The sequence below is a fragment of the Mauremys reevesii genome, linkage group 4 (genome assembly GCF_016161935.1).
Source record: "Mauremys reevesii isolate NIE-2019 linkage group 4, ASM1616193v1, whole genome shotgun sequence".
In the NCBI taxonomy this organism is placed as follows: Eukaryota; Metazoa; Chordata; order Testudines; family Geoemydidae; genus Mauremys; species Mauremys reevesii.
The window spans coordinates 122,421,028-122,447,289 of NC_052626.1; the positions used below are offsets into that span (position 1 = coordinate 122,421,028).

General features: G+C 41.8%; 1 protein-coding gene across 9 annotated transcripts in view; it reads left to right on the forward strand.

The window, feature by feature from the left end:
- The window catches only part of PPP1R12B (protein phosphatase 1 regulatory subunit 12B), a 166,544-nt gene that overhangs the window by 100,014 nt on the left and 40,268 nt on the right, over nucleotides 1-26,262 (forward strand). For 8 of the 9 annotated variants that reach the window (XM_039534407.1, XM_039534408.1, XM_039534403.1 and 5 more), the window contains 4 exons: nucleotides 103-267; nucleotides 1,716-1,899; nucleotides 2,510-2,622; nucleotides 3,107-3,148. In XM_039534407.1, the coding sequence (XP_039390341.1) occupies nucleotides 103-267; nucleotides 1,716-1,899; nucleotides 2,510-2,622; nucleotides 3,107-3,148 (504 nt within the window). Of the gene's footprint in view, nucleotides 1-102; nucleotides 268-1,715; nucleotides 1,900-2,509; nucleotides 2,623-3,106; nucleotides 3,149-24,291; nucleotides 24,986-26,262 lie in introns of those variants that run through there. The other variant, XM_039534410.1, reaches the window with a different exon arrangement.

Below are 26,262 nucleotides of genomic sequence, written 5' to 3' on the forward strand. Positions count from 1 at the left end.
CTTGAAGAATTCGCCATCTAACTAAAGAGAGAGGTTTTATCAGGTGCGTGAAGCACATAACAAACCAGCATGTGTAACTGATGCAATCTTACCCTTTCCCAGGGTGTAACACTCACAGACCTTCAGGAGGCAGAGCGAACTTTCAGCCGGTCTCGAGTGGAGCGGCAAGCTCAGGAACAACAAAGTGAGAAACCTGAGAGCACTGAGGACAGCAGTGAGAGACGGGAGGAGACCCGGCCCTGGTGGAATAGAAACCAGGATGAGGAGGTGATCTCTCTATCCTTAATAGCTGCTACTTGAGAGTTCAGTGGTTTGGGACAACTGAGATCGAGTAAAATTATTCTGACTGTCTCCTGTGGACTTGCTACTAGGAGGATTAGTACAGTCAGAAATGACCCAGGCCTGATTAATCTAGACATGTGGGTTCTTGGAAATTAATCTGTGTATAGTGTTGCTGTGTTATGGCTCAGCTATTTCTTTGTTCTCGACTCGACAAAACACTTGTCTCGTCAGACAAAATAAATCATAAACGTAACAATACCATGGAATGCGAAGGCTAATAAAAGGAGAATTGTGCCACAATTCCTCTCTTCTGGCAATAAGGGTCTGGACTGAGGCCTAGCATCTGAAGAAGTGGGTTTTTTACCCATGAAAGCTTATGCCCCCAAAAAATCTTTTAGTCTTTAAGGTGTCACCAGATTCCTTAATGTTCCTCTACAGATGTTTTGAATGTAGTTGGTGGAGTCAGGTGATTGGGGGTAAGGGCAGGGGAGTGATAGAGAAGTCTCATAGGAGGTCGTCATCTCCTCAGGCATTATGTTTGTTTGGACTCTTGAACCCAAGTGACTTTTCTTACATAGAGAATACTAACTGCAAAATAACATCCAGCTGGAGTAAAGTAAATGAACATCACAAGAAGTATTGTAAACAGATGAGTTGTGGAACCCCTTCTGTATAAAACCTCACCATTGACTTGACTTCCTATGGAAAGGATTGAGTTGTTGAATTAACCATACCTGTTACACAACCGTTAATCTTATCATTGGCATGCACCCTTGTTTTACTTGGAAGCTGATTAACAACCACATGACAGGAAAAGAAGCCTGAGTCCAGCAACTCTTTAGTAAATATTACACACCTAGCAAGCAACTTGGAGGTCTGTGATATTTCTACTAACCATCTTCGATAGCCCAGATTGGCTTTTCCCATAAAATGTGCTCACAGCTTTTTGCACCTCCATACCACATCCCACTGCAAACCAAGTCCTGTAGTGATGGTCTCCTATATCTATGCAGGAGTGACATTGGCCAGTACTACAAACACTTTAGTGGGGACAGATATATAATGGTCCTGTCTTTTTTGTCCCCTTTATACTCTCAACAGTTCATTTCTATAAAGGATACCTGCTAGTCTTGGCAGTATGGGTCAAGCAAGGCTGCTCTTTGGTCTTCAAGCTGTGTTCTGATTGTGACTGTGCAATCCAAAATTACTTTAAAAACAAACAAAAACCTGTTTCCTCTTCTTCCACTCACCCCAGCCAGATGGAATACATTTTATGCTGTTTTCCTAATCTGTCGTCTGTGGCAAGGTGTGGTTTATCCAACGGCAGCGTGGAGGGCTGTAAACACCAAGTGATTACATCCAGTAGCTAAAGTCCAGCTCTCCTAGGTGTTACCTTTCTGCTAACCTTTATTTATGGCTCTGTTTATTTACAGTCTGTCTATCGGCGATTAAGGTGTCCAGCACAAACAGACAAACCCACAACACCAGTATCTCCCTCTACGTCAGCCCCTTCTCTTTACACAAGTTCTCACCTGGCCCAGACAAGTAGATCTCTGGGCCCTGACTCTGTGAACCCAGCAGACTTCCAAAGCACAGCCACTGAGATGGAGAAAAATGGTACGTACCTCCTAAAATGAGAAGACAATCCAAGCATTTCGGGTCAAGCTTATTCATTAAACACCAATATGCTCAGTGTACATAGTCTGAGATTCTAGGTTTATTTCCTGCTCTTCCAGCAAGGGACTTGTACAGGTGGGCTGCCAGCTTGTCAGACGTGCATGTAAACAGAATGACTGAAAGAGGGCATTCAAATCCCTTATGAAGTGGTCCATTTTTATTGCCTTTGCAGACATGAATAAGAGGTGGTGGCTTTTCCTTTGACCATCTACAGGGAGGGAATATCTAGATCCTCCAAGAAGCAGTGGTAGAGAACTTGACTAATGTAACTCCTCCCTCAGAATCCTGATAAGCTAATGCCCCTACATGTTGTTGGGAGCTATGCAGATAAAGGGACAGCCACTGTCTGGGCCCGTCTAGAAGAAAGGAGTGCAAAATATTAGGTGTAGTGGGGAAGAGGGATTCCATCTTGTATGTTTAATGACTGAAGTGTAGTACAACACGAGCCCTTTCTTGGTGATGGAAACCAGTTTGAAAATGTCACCAGGGCTTTGAGAAAAGCACACAGGTAAATCATTTAAATCAAAGCAGTCTGTCCTTGTTTGGCTAGAGTGTGAAGATCAGGATTTAGATGATAGATCTCCAAACAAGCAGTCAATCCGAGAGAGGCGGCGGCCAAAGGAGAGGCGAAGAGGCACTGGAATCTCTTTCTGGACAAAAGATGTGAGTGACCTTGTTGAGGTGGGAGAAAAGGGAATTTGTTCTACCGCATTCAAAGTGAATTTGCTTCTGGTTTTGAATAGGATGGCTGCATCCTGTTAGCTTAGTGCATAGGCCTGAAAGGTCCCAGGAAGAAAAGCTCTGTGTAAGCTTGAAAGCTTGCGTCTCTCACCAACAGAAGCTGGTCCAGTAAAAGATATTACCTCACCCACCTTGTCCTTTAAAGTTTATCAAATGGGAGGTAATTGGAGAAGCTCTGAGATAAGCACCATCTCCTGCCTTTGAGAATCTGCCTTTGATTACTGAGACTTAAAGTTCCTTTGTACAGTCCCTTTCTCAAAAGCTTTTCACAGTTACCTAGATATCAGGAATCAGCACCTCTCTCTCTTGAAAAGCCTAGTCACCTAAATACCAGGAAATCCAAACCTTGCTGCTATAGAAGTTATTACCTTTACATGGCTACATTCGTTTTCTTCTTTCTCTCTAGGACGACGAGGTTGATGGGAATGAGGAAGTGAAGGAGTCTCGGGTAAGTGAGGATCCAACGATGTACACTGCCGTAACTACCTTGCTGTCATCTACATTTTGATGGCAGCAGGACTGCTGTGAATTCACTTGTATTTGTTAGGAAAAGTGTGTCTGTCTGAACAGCACATTGCTTCCAGGCCTGGTATTCACTCCAGTTCTGTGAAGCAGATAGCTGCTGAGCTTTCCTTGGGAAGCTATGGCACACATTCACCTTGAATCTACTGTTCTACGAGATCTGTGTAGTCTGATTATAAAGGAAACCTGAAGGGTTGTAATAGTGGCTGTGAGATAAAGGCTTTGCTAGGGGTCTAATATACTGTATCAAAAGGCTGACTGCAGAATTTGGGAAGTGTGGCTATCACGGGTCACAAGGGAAACAGAGATCTCTGAACTCAGAATGTGGCTCAATAGAGTAAGAGGGATTCATTCTAACTTAGAAAACAAGTATATTTGTACTTCCCATGCATGCATCCTTGTCTTGTTCTGGGTTTCAGGCTTTCTGTTCTTCTATCCCCTACAGCTGAAACAGTCTTGCTATTCTCCAAATCCCTCTTCCTTTCTTTCATCTATAATTGCTAAATCCTCCATTGCCTAAACAGTCTAGTATCTTGTCTTGTTTTTGGTCTTGTCTGTCTTGGGCTGAGACACGCTTGGGGCCAGGAACGTGTCTTAGTCTGTTCAGGGGCGGCTCCAGGCACCAGCACGCCAAGCGCGTGCCTGGGGCGGCAAGCCACTGTGGGCGCTCTGCCAGTCGCCACGAGGGCGGCAGGCAGGTTGCCTTTGGTGGCATGCCTGCGGAGGGTCCGCTGGTCCCGCGGCTTTGGCGGACCTCCCGCAGGCAAGCTGCCGTGCTTGGGGCGGCAAAATACCTAGAGCCACCCCTGAGTCTGTTGAACAGTTTGTTCTGAAACCATCAGTGCATCATTTGTTAGACTAGGAGAAAAATAACAGCAGTTCAAGGCTCCGTAAGTACCTCACTGGCAGTTGACATCAGATGCCACCATGGGCATATGATTTTATTGTTTAAAAAGAACCCAATTTCATTCAGTCCAAATGGCTTTCACATATTTTGCTAAAGAGATCATTTTGTGGCATGGCGGTTGGTGGCACTGTTTTAATCAACTGTTGAGGGATCCATATTCAGTTCTGTGGTGTTAAATTAAGTTTTCTTTGTCATGGACGCTTGTCTTTTCCTTAAAAACACCCCACTTTGACTCAGCCTGGAACAAGTGAATCTGATAGAGACTGAGACTGGTAGGCAAATGGGATGACTGTGCTTATCTTACAACTGCATAAAGTTGATCATGCCAGCCTTCCCTTGTAGAGCACTAAAAACATGGTACTCAAGATGTTCTTCCCAGACTCCGTATTGTAGACAGAGCAGTAGCACCATAATTCCCGTTATTAGAATCTGCTTTCAGTTGCCTAAAGATTGCCAAGCTTTAATCATTTGAGCTGAAATGTTCCATGCCAGGGGTCCTCCTGAAGCTGAAACAGAAACTTTTCTGGGCAGTTTCAGCCAAAACTGTTTAGCCATTTCGGAGAATGACATAAGTGGAAAAATACATTGGGGTGTGTGTGTGTACTCACACACTGTCATCCTTTTCTCTGGGAAGCTCTCTGGAAACAGGAACTTGAAATTTGGCAGGCTGGTGGCCTTTGAGCTAGCTGTTCCTGTGAAAAGCTGGCAAAGTTATAAGCCTTTGAAAAACCTCAGTTATTATGTGCTCACTAGAGACTTCTTAGGGTTTAGTTGCTAAAATCTCCCCAAAATCTGCTCACAATGAGCATGTTCCAACCCCTCATAGCTCCTGCATGTGACCAGACTGCTCATGACTATCCCAACAGAGCAACAGAGTATAGACCAGCTCAGGGTTGTGGGAACTATACTTGTCTTTCATGTAATTGCTGCTCTGGGCTGGGTTGTGACCGGGCACCAGAACTGAGAGCAGGCAACTGGACCAGGAGGAGGAGAATGAGATGAGGAGCCTAGTGAAGCTGACTTGGGGAGAGGAAGAGACTGGACAGGGAGGAGCCGGTTGGTGGGGAGTGAATGGGAAACCGATCTCATGAGGTGCTGGTGTGCAGAGGGGATGACTGAAAACCTGGGTGGAATGGAGCAGCAGATCAGATTAGGACTGGGATGAGAAGCCTGAAGAGTGGAGAGTTGGACTGGGTTGGCAAGGGGAATGGGACTGGACTGAGGAGCCGGGGTGGGGAAGATGCAGGACCTCGACAGGTTGGAGAGGACAAGGCCGACGGTGTCAAGCTTGGAAAGACAGGCAGAAGAGCCTGGTTCCACTAAATGACACATCCTTCAGAGCCTGGAATGGACTCCAATATTCCTGAGTCCCACCCATTCCTCTGCTGTTAGTAAATATCTGTGAAACCCATGGGTAAAGTGTCCCGTCCCCCTCTAGTGCTGATCCATAGATGAGATTATAACCTACTACTGCTAGCAGTTACTCACTTAGCTCAAGTAGCAGAGGTCTGTGCAGTGGATCTAAAGGTTCTAACTGGAATTTCTATGTTTGCTTTAAAAAAAACCCATTAAATTATGCAAACTATATTAAAAACCCAAGCATTCTTGTGAAAATTGATCAATCAAAAACTAGAAAATTCTAGAGTTAAGGTTGTTTTACCTTAACCCCCTTGTGCATATGAATTATGGTATAGTTGTTAGTTACATGATCATAGTATTTTTTCCACAGGAACCCGGCCTCTTCATCCCAATCTCATTTTCTTTGACAACCTTGTCCAAGTGTCTTCACTTCTCAGGTCTCGTCCCAGTCTCCGAGTCCCACCAGTCCCAGATCAGTTTCTGTAAGATGCTGCACTGACTGACAAGTTTTTATAGGCATGTTGCTGTACTGAGAGAAATACTTGGCATAGTGATGAAGAATGTAGTGTGGGGTTCTGCACTGCTGATTGGAGAGAGAAGTCCTTACTACTGGGTGTGTGTCAGAAAACCTGGAAGATCAACAAATATTTGGACTTGGATAATCTGGATGCAAAGTTTAGACGAGGATTTTGTTTGGTTAAAAAAGATGGAAGAAAAATGTAACTTAAAATAGCAAATTTTATATAATACAAGTAGAATAAAGGTTGTGATTCATAGAGAAATTATTTCCCTGCAGTTCTTTTCAGTGGAATTCTTGTCTGGCAAAAAAATGTGCCTTGCCCAGAAGTTCCAAAGATGGTCCAATGGGCATTTAAGCTTTCTGTAACACTCAGCTCTGTGCCAAGTATTTCTCTCAGTACAGGAACATGCCGATAAACTTGTTTGACAATTAAGCATCTTAAAGAAATACTGTCTGTAAACCTGGCCTGTGTACAAATACAATAAAGCACCCCTGTGAATGCTTACTTGGTAAAGTTATAAACGTCCAGGACAATGAGAGGTGATGAAGAAAAGGCCTGTTTACATGAACTTCTGGTATCAGCCCAGAGAATACTTCACAACAACCATGTTAATGGATTTGAACCTTTACCCAGAAGTGAGTCATATGGCTACAGGTTTAGCACATCTGTTTGTATTGAATGTTATCCTGTTATTACCTACTAAAAGATTCCTGAGTATTTGAAATTGCTGCTACAACCATCCAGCCAAACTCCGTTCCATAGCATTTACCTTTTTGAGTGCTGTGTGTCTTTAACACAGTGTCCTCAGACAAGGCTGTAGGAGCTTGTGCTCCAACTCATTTTTATTAAAACGCATTCAGGAAATTCAACCCTTCTACAGGATAAGCTAGAAATTCAAAGTGAAACCTGATGCATCTGAGAATCCTTTTATTAAACTGTAGCAGCCATGTAGCAGTGTTACAGCTGCTGCAGAACCATAGCTTTGGGGGGGGGGGAGGGGGATGGGGCAGGCTAATCAAACTCATTGCTTTAAAAAATACATATACATCTTTAAATCCAGCTAGTTGGAAGCTTGTATTTCAGAGCACATGACCCTGGCTCCATTACAAAGGTGCTGTCTTTAATAGTATGATTGCATATTTGAATAGCCCTGCAAGGCCATCACTTAGAACCATGATGGAGTTTGTCCTTTCATTCTCCTCCCTTTCCCTGCTTCCAAAAATGAAACTGTTCTGCTGCTGCACAGGAAGTTCCTAGCCTGCCCTTTTAGGTGAAGGGAGGGTCTGCCTACATCTTGAGTTCTCCCCTTCGTAGGATCTGATTGCCTAATATGGTAAGGTATGTCCAAAGCACAGGCTGTTTTGTCCAGATGCAAGGGAAGTTGATTAGCAAGAGATGCCATAGGTGAATGCTTTAGTGACTGATCCAGAAGGAAAGCCTGCTTGTCTAGATTAGTGCAAAATGTTAATATGTACCATAACTTCCTGTCAGAAACCAGTTTGCTGCCCAGTTCTGAGGGGGGGGGGGGGAGAAATATTGACCACGTTGTATTCACTTTCTAGCACAGATGCGGTATGACATGGGTGGGAAGCCATCCTGGCCCATGTCCAAGGGAGCGTGGGAGGAACTTCGTATCACTTTAGATGAGTACAGTGAAATGAGGCACTTAATCATGCACAGAATAGGGATAGTTCTCAGAAACTTTGGCTCTGTGTAGCCCTGTTACAAACAAAAAAGCTACAGTGGATTGTATATGTTTCAGGGAAAGTGGTTCTGCAGTCTAAATGTGCGTAGTTGGCAACATGTATCTGAATAAAAGTTGAGGCTAAAAATGGCAGTAAACTAGTCTGCAACAGCATTCAACCTTGGAGCCCTTAATATGTTTAGGGATGGCTGCATTATGTTGGTATCATAGAATCTCAGGGTTGGAAGGGACCTCAGGAGGTCATCTAGTCCAACCCCCTGCTCAAAGCAGGACCAATCCCCAGACAGATTTTTGCCCCAGATCCCTAAGTGGCCCCCTCAAGGATTGAACTCTCAACCCTGGGTTTAGCAGGCCAATGCTCAAACCACTGAGCTACCCCTCCAGCCTGAGTATCTTGGCAGGGCACTGTAGAAATAAATATGTATTGTACACATATTTTTAAAGCTTTACTCACCATCTGCACAGAATCTCTCGTATGTTTTGTCCAGCCTCGTGACCATGTGTTGCTTTTTCTTAAATCATAGGATTGTCCTGGAGTCTCCAGAAATTAAAGATTAACCTTTCATTAAAGATTGTCATGTGATGAAGCCTCCAGGAATGTTGGCAAACCAAACCAAAATTGGCAACCCTAAGCATCACTGTTTTAGGATGGAAGCCTGACTTCCTATTTGTGGATCACCATGATACAGCATTTAAGTCATCGGCCTGTATGCTACAGTAAAAGTGAAGTGGCAGCTGGCTAATTCCTATTTAAGGCACCAGGCATTTAGGGACAAAAATGTTTTGTGAAAAGCTGAGTAATCCACACCCACAAATCTACTCCATGTAAAATAAAATGCTATGGCCTCTTCAGACTGCTCCCTATAATCACCCAGGTCCTGACTATGGAAGGAGCAGGATGAAACAATATGCTTGGTGAAGGCAAGCAAGCCAAAGCCATCTTAAACCTGGCTCTGTGTCCAAAGAGAGGCCAAACCAACAAAAAATTCCAGTAATACTTTCTGGAGTTCACACTGACCTTCTTACAAGACTGTGGCTATGGATTTCTGTGTCTGGGTGGCTCCAAAGGCTACCCTTGTGCTTCAACTTCTTGGTTTAATGCTGTACCTTCAGACTTGGTCTAGTGTAAACCTACTAATTTGTGGAGGTTGCTTATAAGTTGTTTCTAGGTTGGTCTTTGATGGGTTTGATGACCCTTAAGTCATGACCTGGACCTGGACCTGGACATTCGCTGCATTGTTTGTATTATCACTGGTTTATAGGCATATGATTTAACAATAACTTCATCGTAGATAATTGAAATAAATTCCTGTTACTTTAAGGATTAACAGAATGCTTACAAACTAAACCCTTCCAAACAAAAATTAACAGGCTGTTTGTTTATAGTGTCCAGCTATATCTCTTCATAGCATGTTAACAACTTAACTTGGATATTAGGAAAAACTTTTTCACTAGGAGGGTGGTGAAGCACTGGAATGGGTTACCTAGGGAGGTGGTGGAATCTCCTTCCTTAGAGGTTTTTAAGGTCAGGCTTGACAAAGCCCTGGTTGGGATGATTTAGTTGGGGATTGGTCCTGCTTTGAGCAGTGGGTTAGACTAGATGACCTCCTGAGGTCCCTTCCAACCCGGATATTCTATGATTCTTTTCATCTTTATCTGGTTGACTGTTTTGTGGGTTCCCTACCCCTTTTGTAACTTAACAATTTAGCATTTTAGTGCTTGCACTAGCCTGGAGCTGGACCCATTTGCTCCAATGGGAGGTACTGACTTGACCTATCAAAATGTCTGATTTTGCTTTGTAATAACTCAGGAAAGCACTACTAAATATCTGAAAGTTAATGTGAGTGTCATGATGAGATTTGTAAAAAGCGACAGAGTCCCATGGCACATTATAGACTAACAGACGTATTGGAGCATAAGCTTTCGTCTGACGAAGTGAGTATTCACCCATGAAAGCTTATGCTCCAATACGTCTGTTAGTCTATAAGGTGCCACAGGACACTGTCACTTTTTACAGATACAGACTAACATGGCTACCCCTCTGATACATGATGAGATTTGTGTAGCTATAAGGGTATATTTCTTGAAGACTATATGGGTTTTGTCCAAATAGTGGAAGGAAATGGTTTCAGAAGACGCTAGCTCGTACTTTTTTCCTTACTAAAAGCTTCCTCCATTTCCTTTATTCATTCCCCAAGAAGCAGACAAAATACTTGGAATAGTGTGGCAAAGCTCCTCTGTAGCTGTCACTCCTAGCTGCCTACAGGTGCCTCTAGAAATTATACATGCTCATGTCTGGGTGGTGTGCAACTTGTGTATACAGAGAGCATAAGAAAATGGAGAGGCTGCATTGGTTTGTGGCTTACAAGTAGAACAAAAAGAGAACCTAAAATTCATTTGGGAAAAAAAGGAGTCAGACTGACCAAAAAGCATCCTACCTGTAAAGGAAGAATTGTGTGTTCTAAATGATTTCAGTGTGTAGATGCTGCTTCTCACTTTAGGCCTTAGAAAGTCATTCCCCTTGTTCTGAAGCACTGGCTATATTTTCCCTTGATGGCTAACTTCTGCAAGAGGCCTCATAATTGAAATGTCATTATTGGTTATACTCTGATAGACTTAAATTCCTCATTCTGGAGGTTAGCATTGCTTTGCGCTGGGTATTCTGTCTTTCCATTTTATAAAAAGTAAATTCCTTATTCTGTAAGGCTCTTTACTGGAAGAAATTGTCATCCATCCTGGTCTCACCAGGCATTGGTAAGGGGTAGTTCATTTCTTAGTGCATTTTATGTGCCCGTTACTATTTGTGCTAGTACACAGTGACATTTTGGTGCCCTTTGCACAAAATCTTGTCCACCGCTCCTAGCTTCAGCTATTTATTTACTAGGAGAACTTAAAATCTTGATGAAAAATTGCACAAGCTCTTAAAGAGAAGGTTTGCCCACTAAAAATTGGCTATCCTGACCTCCTTGATAGAAGACAGGAAATGTGATCATTTAAAGATCAAAATAGTAGCATTTGCAGAAAATCATATATTTTAAAGCATTTTTAAAGGAAAAGAGGACAGAAAAGACCCATTACATAACTTCATTTGTGGCATTAGGCCAAGATTTTCCAAAGCAACTAGTGACTTTGGGTGTCCAGCTTGAGATGCCTTAAAGGGACTCAAGTTTCAATAAGTCTTTAATCCTCTGAAAATCAGGTCCCTTTTGAGAGGTGTCAAGATGAGCACCCAAAATCACTAGTCACTTTTGAAAATCTTGGACTTAGGTTTTGGCATGGTCTTGGAAACACAAAACTTCCAGGGAAGTGAGAGTTTATGGCAAGAACTTGGATTGCAAAGCTCTGAATTATTTTGACAAAGGAATTGAAGCTACAATTTTAGTAACCCGTCATTAAGAATATGGCTGTATCAGGAGCTCTTTAATGACCTGAAAATCAAAAAGGAATTCTACAAAAAGTGGAAACATGGACAGATCACTAAGGATGAGTACAAAAGAATAGTACAAACATGTAGGGACAAAATCAGGCTAAGGCACAAAATGAGTTATACCTAGCAAGGGACATGAAAGGCAGTATGAGGTTCTATAAATACATGAGGACACGATATATCAGCTTAATCTTCAGCAAGGCTGAATAGGTTGGATATTAGAAAAAACTTTAAGGATAGATAAGCTCTGGAACAGGCTTCCAAGGGAGGTTGTGAAATCCCCATCACTGTCAATTGTTAAAAACAGGTTAGACAATTATCTGTCAGGGATGGTCTAGGTTTACTTGGTCTTGCCTCAGCACAGGGAGCTGGACTAGATGACCTCTCGAGTTCCCTTATAGCCCTGCGTGTCTATGGTTCTAGCATTAAACTAGTATGCAATGTAAAGGGTTTATCTTTCTAGACAAAACTTGTTAGGAACTGTTACTGGTTTTATGATTTTAATACCTCATAGCTGGTTTTGAATTAATATCATTATAAAACTCCCATTAATATACTCTTGGGGAGGAAACCAATATCTAGGTCTCCCTCACCAATTCTCCTAAAGCGTTTTTAAAAGTGAAGGTTATAACCTATTGGTCTCCCTCAACATATGCCTCAAAAGTGGCAAAATGTGGAAGGATGGGTGTAGGGAGGGATTGTCTTCATAACGAGAAGTACACCGCTACCTCGATATAGCGCCACCCAATATAACATGAATTTGGATATAACGCAGTAAAGCAGTGCTCCGGGGGGGAGGGGAAGGGGGCTGCGCACTCCAGTGGATCAAAGCAAGTTCAATATAACACGGTTTCACCTATAACGGGGTAAGAGTTTTTGGTTCCCAAGGACAGCGTTATATCGAGGTAGAGATGTAAATGGTAATTTACCTCTAGCACTGTTGCACAAAAGGTAACGTGCAAGAGGAAGTGAAATCGGCGTAGGCCCCAATCCTGCTGTCTGCCCCAAGTGGGCACCCCTGTCCCAAACAGAGTTCCTTTGAAATTGGTGGACCGCTGCCCTCATGCTGGAGCTGGAGAACCCTTCTATGTGGCCCAGGCTCTGAATTGTCACATTTCCTAAAGGAGGTGACAATCTAGCTTGGGTTCTTTTCGGTGTGCCAGTTTATGTACTTGCAGTGCACTCAGAAATAGGCTAGAAACCATAATGAAGTGGTATTTTGTTGACTTAGTTATAAATGTTTCCAGTGCCATTAAAAAGGCAAGGTGGGTAAGCTAATATCTTGTCTCTGTAGTATCCTGGGACTGACACAGCTACAACTATTCTACATACTAAAAAAGCAGGCATATTTAAAGTATTTCAGATTGGTTCCATCCTCCATATCTCCCTGGTTATTTCCATACAAATGAACAGGAAAAGTCATGGATGGCTGGGTTGGGTAGGAGGCGCATGGAATCTGGTACATCCAGAGATGAATAGAATAAAACTTGTCTTAGGCATATTAATAGCCATCTGAAGCTTTCATATATCTTTTTATATATTAAGCTCTCATGTTCTGGAAAGTCCCCTTTGGTTTAAAAGTGCTACATTTGCCTCTGGTTATTGTTGTGTTACTTTGGCCTTGGGTACACGTTTCCCTGTATGGCCCTTCAGCAATGTTCTGGAAACTTATGTTCCTCTTTCATTTATTTGACTTGTTACTGCTTCATGCATCTTTGGTATAAGAGCTATACTGAGGGCAAGGGAAACTAGAGTAACATTTCCTATAACGTAATCATTGTTGAGCTGCTCTTAGTGGAAAATATTATACTCTGAAAAAATGCTATATCCAGTGGCAGACACGGGCTTGGAATTTTAAGTCACTTGCGTGAGCACTGTCCTGAATGGGAATTGTATATGGACCGTGTAAAGGAGCAGTGCTATTTTTGTCAGGCCATGTTCAAATTTTAAAGTTGCTGCTTCCCTTTTCTGAGTAAAATACAGAACTGACTCTGTGGCGTGAACCTGGATGTGGAAAGACAAGTTAAAAGGGATTTTTTTTTACCGTCTTTTTGCTGCCTGTGTGAAATCAGCATTTGATCTCAATCTAATTCCTAATGGGTCAGTAGTCACACATGGCTCAGTTTCAGCTGAGATCCAAGATTCTAACAGGCACGAAAATCAAACCAACGCTAGAAGTGAACCCTCCTCTTGAGACTGAAGCACAGTGGGGATGATGGTAGGAGGGAGTTCAGCACTGTCATTGCCTGTGCTTCTGAGCTTTCTACCCAGAATTTAGAAGGGAATTAAAACTGCGGTCTTTAAGACCATCTATTGTAGGCAGAATAGGCATTGCCATGCCAATCTTCAAGAGGAGTCTGTTTCCCAACATGAATTGTTGCTTTTGATTGCAGGCACCAAGGACGTTCTATTTTGCTGTAACTCCCTTTTGCTGTCTTTTCAGGTGTTTGTGAATCTGACACTGGAATTCTCCCTCCAGCTCTTCTTTAGTTCATGACACTAAATAAGTTGGAGAAATCCCTAGAATGAGGGAACAAATGTCCACCTTTCTAGCTGCTCTGTTCTAACATATTTTATGCTTGAATAATGAATAGTTTAAAGTATCAGAGGGGTAGCCGTGTTAGTCTGGATCTGTAAAAGCAGCAAAGAATCCTGTGGCACCTTATAGACTAACAGACGTTTTGAAGCATGAGCTTTCGTGGGTGAATACTTGCATCTGACGAAGTGGATATTCACTTAACTATTCATTAAAAGCAGCTCTTTGCTGCTTTTAATTAATAGTTTGTGCACCTCATCTTTTCTTTCTATAGTAAGGTTACGTTTAGAACAGGGGTCGGCAACCTTTCAGAAGCAGTGTGCCGAGTCTTCATTTATTCACTCTGATTTAAGGTTTCACATGCCAGTAAAACATTTTAATGTTTTTAGACGGTCTCTTTCCATAAGTCTATAATATATAACTAAACTATTGTTGTATGTAAAGTAAATAAGGTTTTTAAAATGTTTAAGAAGCTTCATTTAAAATTAAATTAAAATGCAGAGCTCCCTGGACTAGTGGCCAGGACCCGGGCAGTGTGAGTGCTACTGAAAATCAGCTCGCGAGCCGCCTTCGGCACCCGTGCCATAGGTTGCCTACCCCTGGTTTAGAAGATAAATGTATTTAAACTTTTACAGGTGCTAAGACCAGTCACTTTCTTGCAGGTCATGTGGCTTTTTTATTGCTCTTAGCTGTGGCCTTTTTTCTGTATTTCTTAAAAACAAAGAACACAGAGACACATGCACCACTTTGTCCAGAAACCTTGAACTTCATATGTGAAACAAGGAGCTAAGATGACTATACATGATGGTGAGTTAGTTTTAGTGCTGATTGAAGTATGGCTATTGTTTTATGGTTCCCAGCCTTTGTATGAGCAGAAAACAAGCTATTGCATTTCAGTTACATTGGAGTATGTAGAATGGGGAAAAGTACGACTCCAGAGGTGAGAGTGAGTAGGAGAAATTGCTGTGACTTTGGGAAAGTGGGGGAAAATGGATCATTTCCTTCCTAGACTGAAATGTGCAAGACATATGATAAAGTCAGCTCATGGGAACACCAGTTGGTACACTGCAAACGAAAGACTATTCACTTGTACAGTTTGTATTCCATTTATGGGAAACTGCTGCAGTGCCTTTACATGTTTACAACAGAGCCTAGTGCCAGCCCAAGAATTTTTTTGCTACAGTCCGTTCAACCCTCTATTGCTGGACATAACCTTGTTTGGTTCTAAATAAATGTTGTAAGACATTATTTGTATTAATGTTACCTATTGGAGTGCTACATTACATTTTTCAGGGATAGTTACTTCTCTGGAACAGATTTTAAATGTACATTCTTCCCATATAGTAGAAACAAAAGTAAGTTATTGTTACTACTCTTAAAGGAGACTTTCCTGCATATCTTTTGAGAATAGAAGGCTAGCGCTAATACAATAAACACTCATTCTCTTGGGATGATGCATAAGTCATAAAGCTACCAATCTCAAAACAAGGTCACCCACTGAAATAGAGGCTTAAAGTGCAATTCAGGCAGCATTTCTTTAAGGATGATGGGAATATGGGATAAACAATCGCATGTACAAGATTCAAACTTTTATTTGTATACAAGTCCACCTAAAGCAGGGGTTCTCAAACTAGGGGTCGGGACCCCTCAGGGGGTCGCGAGGTTATTGCATGGGGGTCATGAGCTGTCAGCCTCCACCTTTTGCTTCAACCTTAATAAAAATTTAATAATTGGAGATATACCAATCTCCTAGAACTGGAAGGGACCTTGAAAGGTCATTGAGTCCAGCCCCCTGCCTTCACTAGCAGGGCCAAGTACTGATTTTTGCCCCAGATCCCTAAGTGGCCTCCTCAAGGATTGAACTCACAACCCTGGGTTTAGCAGGCCAATGCTCAAACCACTGAGCTATCCCCCTCCCCCAAACCTCCATGCTTTGCTTCCAGCATTTATAATAGTGTTAAATATTTTTAAAAGTGTTTTTAATTTATAAGGGGGAGTCACACCCAGGGGCTTGCTATGTGAAAGGGGTCATCAGTACAAAAGTTTGAGAACCACTGACCTAAAGAATCTGAGAATCTTTTTGTGGCTGTTTACCAGAATGCTTACAGACCTGTACTCCAGTTACCTGTGTTCCATGCTGTCTGGACTTAATGTTGCTGTCGCCATCCGTTTCTCTATTTGTAGAGCAACAGATATTAATTTCAGAATAGCTACGTCTCGGCTAACCCTAGTAAAACTTATTAACCACTGATCATTTGCAGCCCACATCCTCAACAAATGTCAGTGCCTCTCTTTCTGCATTGGAAAAAAGGCATGACCTTTTCTCGGTGGAAGTCAATGGTGGGGTTTATTCAATATATACAGGGAATGATATAAGCTGAATTTTTTGAGGAAATCGTGATATTGAGGCAGTCATGCAACTCAATAACTTCTGATCACGTTACAAACCTACCAAATTACCACCAGGCACTCAATACAAACAACTTAGTATACTGTTTAATTCAGGGGTAGGCAACCTATGGCACGGGTGCCGAAGGTGGCACGCGAGCTGATTTTCAGTGGCACTCGCACTACCTGGGTCCTGGCCACTGGTCCAGGGGGCTCTGCATTTTATTTAATTTTAAATGAAGCTTCTTAAACCTTATTTACTTTACATACGACAATAGTTTAGTTATATATTATAGACTTATAGAAAGAGACCTTCTAAGAACGTTAAAATGTATTATTGGCACACGAAACCTTAAATTAGAGTGAATGAAGATTCGGCACACCACTTCTGAAAGGTTGCCAACCCCGGTCTAATTCAATATTCATCTCAATTCTCTGGGTCTAGTGTTGTGCACCAAACCAGTAACACAAGAATCAAGTGTAGGCAGATGTATATGTTATATCTGTCTCATGACAGATAATTCGGTTTTTACATTAATTTCCATGTATTTTCTATAAACTTCTTTGATCCCAACATAATTACTTTTAATTTTATTTTATAGCTGAGAGAATGGCTTTGTAGCTTGGCCTATAGAAGGACAACTGCCAGGGCAGCTTAATTTCATAAGCTTTGGAATTTTCCCACAAAACAGTGTCTCAGGAATAAATGTGGCTTTAGAATATTCTTGTGAACCCTGATTTTAATGTTGTGTAAAACTAACTTTGAATACAGATTTTAAAAACTTTCCATGAGTCAGAGCAAGACTAACTGGATAATGTGCATAAGTAAGAGCATCAGGCAGTTAGCCTGCATTACTGAGTTCCAGAAATGATAGAGGTGAAATAACATTTTAATAGGGTTGTCGATTAATCACAGTTAACTCACGCAATTAACTCAAAAAAGTTAATTACGATTAAAAAATTTAATTGTGATTAATTGCACTGTTACATTTCAATTGGTATTGTATTGTTAAATATTTTGATGTTTTTCTACATTTTCAAATATATTGATTTCAGTTACAACACAGAATACGAAGTGTACAGTGCTTACTTTATATTATTTTTATTATAAATCTTTGCACTGTAAAAATGATAAAAGAAATAGTATTTTTCAGTTCACCTCATACAAGTACCGTGGTGCAATCTCTTTATCATGAAAATGCAACTTACAAAAGTAGGTTTTTTGTTACATAACTGCACTCAAAAACAAAACAATGTAAAACTTTAAAGCCTACAAATCCACTCAGTCCTATTTCTTGTTCAGCCAATTGCTAAGACAAACAAGTTTGTTTATATTTGTGGGAGATAATGCTACCCACTTCTTAATTACAATGTCACCTGAAAGTGAGAACAGGCGTTTGCATGGCACTGTTGTAGCCGGCATCGCAAGATATTTACGTGCCAGATACGCTAAAGAATCATATGTCAATTGATGCTTCAGCCACCATTCCAGAAGACATGCTGATGACAGGTTCTGCTCGATAACGATCCAAAGCAGTGTGGACCGATACATTTTCATTTTCATCATCTGAGTCAGATGCCATCAGCAGAATGCAGTGGGTTTTGGTACATAACTCTACATTTGTAAGTTCTACTTTCATTATAAAGAGAGAGCACTACAGTACTTGTATTTTGTTTTTTACAGTGCAAATATCTGTAATAAAAATAAATATAAAGTGAGCACTGTACACTTTGTATTGTGTTGTAATTGAAATCAATATATTTGAAAATGTAGAAAACATCAAAAATTTAAATAAATGGTATTCTATTACTCAAAGGTATATTCACACCCAGCTCTGCATGCAAAAAAACATCTTCTTAGTCTAATGGTGCCAGGATTTTTTGCTGCTTTCTACAGAACCAGACTAACACGGCTACCCCTCTGATACATATTACTCAACAGCGCGAATAACTGCGTAATTAATTACAATTAATTTTTTAATTGTGATTAATTTTTTAATCTCTTGACAGCCCTACCTTTTAATGCAATAAACATCTAAATTATATTCCATGGACGTGATTATTGGGTGCCTGTTGTACAGTTGAGCTAGTTGACACTCTTATTTTATTTCTTGAAGCAAAGCTGAACAATCTCAATGGTAGGTCCAAACTAAAAGATGAAGTAGCATATTCCCTGCCACTTTCTTTGCACCACTCGTCCCTTCTGATCACAGCCCTGACCCCCATATTAAAACAATCTCCTCTCCATTCAGAACTCCTTATAGGATGCTAAAGGGAAAATAGGAGTTACTAAGACCACAGGGCTCTTGATGTAACTTACTGAAAAGGCACGTGGCTTGAGGAGCATGCTTCTTAGTTAGGCCCAAGGAAATAATGGTAAAATTGCCAAGTTAAATATTAAAAAAATCAGTCTAAAAATAAGAATTTAAAATGGGCATTACAGAGATCTCAGAGTAGTACACAAAGCTGTCTTCAGTGTAGCCTGATCTCAGAAGCTTTTTGCTTTATGGGAGTCATCAAGGGAAATAACCTTGTTAATAAACATGACTCTCTGAAATCTGTTCCGGGGCAGTCCTCCTCACCACATGGAAATCCCTATAAATAAAATATTAACTCTCAAAAATCGGGGATTTAGGGGATTGTTGTATTATATGCTGTAGTGTGAAAGTATCAGGTTTTACCGGAACAGCTGAAAAATAGTTTTATCATAGGTTAGGTTGTGCCAAAATAAATTGGATGGTGCATATTCAGTGCTCGTGTGTATTTTAAGCATCCAGGGGAAGGTGGTAAATTTTTAGTTGCCTGTAGGAACTGGAATGAAGGGCAATAGGGATTTCAAAGCAGTGGTTTGGTAGAGATGGGAAAAATGCTACACCATTGGTCTCTTTCTTTGAATCTTGCCTACTCTTCAGTGTTTCACTAGTAGACTTCAAATTCTCTTCAAAAAAGGATTTTCCCACTTCTTTCTTCTCTGAGCAATATTCATGGGAGTTATGGAGTTGGATCATAGATAATCTGTGTGGGAACATCTTATAAACTGTTTCCAGCTTCCAGTCTGCAACCCATCTACAGTGAAGAGAGTTGGCAGGGTTGTTGCCCAGAATAGATTTCTTCTGCTGGTTCCATATCCTTTGAAGACTTCTAATTTGCTCAAGGCTTGATGTCCTAGGAAGGGTATTTGTCTTAATAAATTATCTATTGTCGAAGCTTTATAGCTAAAAGATTTACATTTTTCTGTTTGGCTAAGGGCTTCATCCTGGTCTTTCTGATACACTGCAGTGTTGGGTTAGAGTTTATCACGCTTTCTCCGTTAATTATTTGTATAAGTCTCCTCTATTAATCAGATCCACAGAGTGATTTGTAGGTATTGTGTTTGTACCCAACTTCCCTTTAGCCTCTTGCCTCTCCCTGAAATACCGTTATAGATAGGGGCACAAGACTGCATGAAATGGTATGCTGTCTGAAGCAGCTGGGTGTAATTAAGACTGTATTATATTTATACTTAAGGAATGATCTGAGTGTAGAATCTTTTTCTGTTGCTATACTCAATTGCTTTACATTGTTGTAAATGTCCTGTACCTGCCAGGACTCTCTCCATGAATGGAGTCTGTCAGAAGGGGCTGTTCATGACATTAGCAGAGATGTTTTCTCTCTGAAATACCTTGTTCTACAGATCACCGTAATTATAGCTATGTAAATGTTCCTAGTCACAATCAAATCACCGTGGAGAACAACACACATAGCTACATAATACAACGTTTTGCTGCTTACACATGAGAGTATTTCAAAACAGGCCAGGCAGAACATACAACCAGTCAGGTTGAGGCAGCAATCCCAAACATTGAAGCATCAGTCTCTATCAGAACATGGTGAATAGCAGAACCATGAGGGATAGAAGACTCAGTTTGGATAACAACACTGGGAAAACTTAAAGGGAAACAGTGTTAAAAGCTGGGGAAGAAATTAGGTAGCTGTATGTCTGAATGTGATTACACTTTAAAGGAGTCACTTGCTTCCCTCCCCTCCCACCGCTGACCACTTTGCTCTGCTTCTCATGGGGTGGTGGAGAGTGATTCTTGTGCTGTCCTTTCTAGCCAAAAATTAGGCCTTGTCCAACTAGTGATCAATGGCTCCATGTCTAGTTGGCAACCGGTATCAAGCGGAGTGCCCCAAGGGTCGGTCCTCGGGACAGTTTTGTTCAATATCTTCATTAATGATCTGGAGGATGGCGTGGACTGCACCCTTAGCAAGTTTGCAGGTGACACTAAACTGGGAGGAGTGGTAGATACGCTGGAGGGTAGAGATAGGATACAGAGGGACTTAAACAAATTAGAGGATTGGGCCAAAAGAAGTCTGATGAAGTTCAACAAGGACAAGTGTGGATTCCTGCACTTAAGACGGAAGAATCCCATGTACTGCTACAGACTAGGGAGCTACAGACTAGGCAGCAGTTCTACAGAAAAGGACCTGGGGTTACAGTGGACAAGAAGCTGGGTATGAGTCAACAGTGTGCCCTTGTTGCCAAGAAGGCTAATGGCATTTTGGACTGTATAAGTAGGGGCATTGCCAGCAAATCGAGGGATGTGATCATTCCCCTCTATTTGGCATTGGTGAGGCCTCATCTGGAGTACTGTGCCCAGTTTTGGGCCCCACACTACAAGAAGGATGTGGAAAAATTGGAAAGAGTACAGCGGAGGGCAGCAAAAATAACTGGGGGCTGGAGCACATGACTTATGAGGAGAGGCTGAGGGAACTGGGATTTTTTTAGTCTCCAGAAGAGAAGAATGAGGGGAGATTTGATAGCTGCTTTCAATTATCTGAAAGGAGATTCCAAAGAGGATGGCTCTAGACTGTTCTCAGTGGTAGCAGATGACAGAACAAGGAGTAATGGTCTCAACTTGCAGTGGGGGAGGTTTAGGTTGGATATTAGGAAAAACTTTTTCACTAGGAGGGTGATGAAGCACTGGAATGGGTTATCTAGGGAGGTGGTGGAATCTCCTTCCTTAGAGGTTTTTAAGGTCAGGCTTGACAGAGCCTGTCTTGGATGATTTAGTTGGGGATTGGTCCTGCTTTGAGCAGGGGGTAGGACTAGATGACCTCCTGAGGTCCCTTCCAGCATTGATATTCTATGATTCTATGAACAATTTACACTTTTTCAGTGCTAGCCCCACTTGCATTCCAGATGAGTAGTTAACTTTAATTGGCATATGTAAAGAGCACAGAACTCAGTGTTTGCATTGGTTTTAATAATCAAGCTGAGAAGGTCACTGCCAATCACTGTACTGCACTTAAACTCTGAATTCAGAGCTTTTCCTTCCCCCTCCAGAGGAATATGACCATGAATGGTTATGAATCACTGCATAGGAACAATGCAGTATCAGCATACTGTTGGGAAATGAAGAAACAATAGAGTGCAATTCAGAGTTCTTTAACTCCACCTTGGTGACTAGCATGGACTTCTTCAGACTTGTTGCTGTTATGACACTCTATCATCGTGTTTGCTACACAAGATAGTATACAATGATTCAAATTAGCCTGTTTTGGAACCTCCAATTGCAAGACTTTGTAAGACAAAAACAGATGTGCCAGAGTTCTATGACCATCCATTTAGAAAACCAAAATAGCACTATTGCCAACTGTGAGAGAGAGCAGAGTTTGAGTCAAGACTAAGGAGGGGGAGGATGGTCATGTGGTTAAGGCACTGGACTGGGATTTTTGCCATCTGGGTTCAGTCCCTGGTTCTGCCACAGACTCAGTGTGACTGAAGGCATGTCAGTGAATATCTCTGTGCTTCCTTTCCCATCTTGTAAAATGAGGGAGTATTGTCTGGATACATGAGACCACTCCCAAGCTTTCCCACTAGCTGTCACTTTGGTTTGCCTGTAAAATGGGTGACTGTCCCTTCAACACAATCACTTATCAAGTAAACTTGGTCTCTGAGATGTCTTCATTTATTGGGTGGAGAATGCGTCTCTCAAGCATATACTGTTTCCCACCTTCTTAGGGTACCACAGAAATTATATCCCTCCTCCCCCTCCCCCCATGCGAAGGCAGTACATATGATGAATAACTGAAGAATTTCAAGTCTAAGTTCTGTATCGTTCTCTCTAAGCACTATTCTCCAAATATACACTTGATATTTACACTCCACAGACATGCAGTTTGCTAAAATGGTAGAGTATTAGACTGACAGGCAGATACAGAAGTGCTGGAAGAAAAAACGCTTGTTCTACTTACAGTAACATGTTCTGTGATAAACTACTCATAGAGGTGGTAGGACAAGATACCACACACAAGTAGGTTAACTCCAGGCACAAAACCACCTCTGTCAATAGTTGACTTCAGTAGAAGTCAGTGTAAATAAGCCCTATGGTGTTCGCCATCCATTGGTTGCAATGTGCTGCTCCTTCATCAATGCTGGATAAATGGAAGTAGTCCAGTAAACAGATACCTGGAGTAATGTGTTTCCAATAAGGAACACCACTGTAGGGTTAGAAGCTTGGGAGATCACACGTTCTCAAACACATGCTGTGTTTGACTGAGATCCTACTTAACACATGAGAAGACTTTAATGATAGAATCATAGAAATGTAGGGCTGGAATGGATCTCAAGAGGTCATCTAGTCCATCCCCCTGTCCCGAGGCAGGACCAACTATATCTAGGCTGTTCCTGACAGATGTTTGTCCAACCTGTTCTTAAAAACCTCCAACGGTGTCAATTCCACAGCCTCCCTTGGAAGCTTATTCCAATACTTAATTATTGTTATAGTTAGAAAGTTTTCCCTAATATCTAACCTAAATCTTCCTAGCTGCAAATTAAGCTGATTACTTCTTGTCCTACCTTTAGCCGGAATGGAGAACAATTGATCCCTGTTCTCCTTATAACACATTTGAAGACTCTTATCAGATCCCCACTTGGTGTTCTTTTCTCAAGACTAAACATGCCCAGTTTTTATAACCTTTCCTCATTGGGCAGGTTTTCTAAACCTTATCATTTTTGTTGCACTCCTCTGGACACTCACCAATTTATCCACAACTTTCCTGAAGTGTGGCATCTAGAGTTGGACACAGAACTTCAACCTAGGCCCCACCCATTTATCTCCCACGTCTTACATACAACACTCCTGTTAATACACCCCAGAATATTAGCCTTTTTGGTAACTGCATCACACTGACTGATATTCAATTTGTAGTGTGCAGTAACCCCTATATCCTTTCCAGCAATACTACCCGCTAGCCTGTTGTTCCCTATTTTGTAGTTGTGCATTTGATTGTTTCTTCCTGAGCAAATACTTTGCACTTGTGTTTATTTAATTTCATTTTATTGATCAATTCTGCAGTTTGCCAGGGTCTGTTTTGAATTCTAATCCTGTCCTCCAAAGTGCTTGCATCCCCTCCCAGAGCACCTCGGGCATGCTTCATGTGCAGTCGTTCAAATAAATGTACGGTTTATGCTTATTTGATTTGGATTTGAGTGGCATTTGCTCGGCCAATCAAGTGCATTTATTCAAATGTACAAAGTGTTTTTTTCTTTCTTTGCCAGCACTGAACATTCAAAACAGCTTTCCCAACAGACCAGTTTGTGCAATAAAGGCTGTATCCAGAATTGACAAGCCAACTGGCAGGGTGCAGGGCAGGATGAATGAGTTTGTAGGTTAACAAAAAAATCCAGGCAGAGGGGCTGTCCAGCTACACACCTTTTAAAAAAAAACAAAACAAAAAAACAAAAACAAAAAAACCTCTTTGAATGGCAGCACATCAGACGGGCTCAGCTTTGCCTGCTCATAGCTCTAACCAGGCTTTTAAAAACCCCGACTTGTCCTCCAAGTGCTGTAATGCTCTGTGTAAGCCTGCATTCTGTCTAATGGTAGCCTGAAATGTTATGTTACCGTATCTTCCTAAGTAAGCAGCCTTTGACCTAGCCAGCTGCAAAATAGTAGCTTGGAATTTAGGTCTTGCATAGTGTTATGAATTTGTGTGACCTCCAGCTCTGAGCTCTCTTCGCCATGGGAGTTTGCCTGTTTTCTTCTTCCTACAAGTGGCAGCCTAGATCCCAAGTTGAAAGTGAATCTTTGCCTTTGGCCTCCCTCCAGCATTCTTTGCTGAACAAGTAAGGATTTGGAATGTCAGAAAATAGCAAGAGGGGAGGGGTGGGTGTGTGTGTGTGTAAAGGCTTCTGTAACGAGGAGGACGGAACAAAACACAACTTCATCTGGACTGCCCCTTTCTGAAACAGTGCTCGTTCCTGATTTATACTGTTTTGTTTCTCTTAAATCATGCAGCTCTGCTCTGCTGCTACAGCAGAGAGCAATCGGCAGTGCTGTGGAGTGAAACAGGTTTCTTGCAAAAGCTTCCTATTTGGATAAAACTAGCTATTCCTTTGGCTTCACCCTTGTGGGGCTGGAGGAGTTCTACCTACTGCAGTTATTGGGGGGATCTTCAGTAATATTCTGGCTTTGGATGATCCATAGGAAACATCCTTTTGTGGAAGACCTTAAAGCAGGCCTTGCTTCTGAGGGCGGTGCTGCAACACCCCGGACTGTAACGCAGGTATTCCTTAACACTTTCCCTTCAACTTGAACAGGAAGCAGCATTGTGGGGCAGTTTTTACTACAAAGCTACACTCTGATGCCTAAAAATATCACACTGCAAACAGCAGGCTTTTTAAAATTACCATAACTGTGTTAATGATGAAGTGTGTTTGATCTGACTTGGGAGAAGGAGCTACCCAGCAGCACGTAGCAGAAGGAAAGTGAAGACTTGGACTTCATTGCTGCTTGCAGAGGTGCTGCTATCCCACTCCTGCTTCGGAGGAACCATGTCGTCCTTGTACACCAGGAGCAAGGAGTTCACCCGAAACAGGAAGTCTCAGTCTGACTCTCCCCCGTCGTCTCCCTCCCCGATTGCAAAGACGCTCAGAGTAAGCAGCGTTTTCATTACTGTATTCCATTGTGACCTCTTCAGCGCTGGTTACAGCCAGAGATTAATGAAGTCAGTCTGTCATCTTGTAGTGGGAGACCTAAGTACCTGGTTTGTTTCTCTGCACAGGGTGACAGTATGAAATAAACTCAGGAAAGCTCCTGTGTAGCAGCAGGTTTGAACCCTGTAAAAAGGTATTTTCCGCAGTCCCCATGTGGTAGTTACTTGGCTGAATGATTAGAGAATCTTTGTCACCCTATCTCTGCGTTTGCTTTCTGTTTCTTTGCAGTGAGCACAAATCCTTGTACATAAAATGGCTGAAAGTTTGCTAGCAAAAAGTGTTTGAAGTGGAAATGAGGCAAAACCTGAACAGCTTGTTAAACTACACTTTGTTTTTTCATGCGCACTTAAATCTTACAAATGCACTGAAGTTTGCCATGCAACTGGGCTCAGCCCCAGCAGCCCTGTGAAGTGGGACATACCTGAGTCATTTTCAAAAACTTTGAAAATAGCCTCTTGGAAGAGATGACTAGGTGGAGGTGGTGGTAATTTTGCATTGTCCCATTCCTTCAAATCATTGCATTTGGAGATGACCCCTCTGACAGCTTTTAATAATACGTTTACAATCACATTGCTAGTGGCTTTGGAGTTGTGTGAAAAATACTCTCCATGGGTCCACGTTGTTTAGGGTGACCAGACAGCAAGTGTGAAGAATCGGGACGGAGGTGGGGGGTAATAGGAACCTATATAAGAAGAAGAACCAAAAATCGGGACAGTCCCTATAAAATCGGGACATTTGGTCACCCTAATATTGTTAGGTAGGCAGTGTGCCCTTGGTCTAGAGATTTTATGCATACCGTAGTCCAGCAGGAAAACTTTGGCTGAAGAGGTGAAACCAATCTCTAGGTAGCCTGAAGTGGTCACAGAAGCCTAATATGCACTTGTCTCTTTACATTTTAATGACATAATATCCTCTTCAGAAAGATGGGAAAGGCCATTTAAACCACTATTTCCTTATGGGAAACGGTCATTGACACTATAAATCTTTTAGCTGTATGCTCTCCGGCTGCTGCTCGCCCCAGCAGTTAAATTTAATCCTGTAATGCTGGGAGTTGGTCTCCAGCACTGGCAATCAGTTGTATTACTGCATCTACTGGGAGCTTCTAGATGCTCATTGCCAGAGCCAGAGAGCTAATTTGGGAGCTCAGGGAGTATCTATCTTCCTCCAAAGCTGCGTGAAACTGAATGGGTCTTTTTTTAAAATATTCAGTTTCTGCA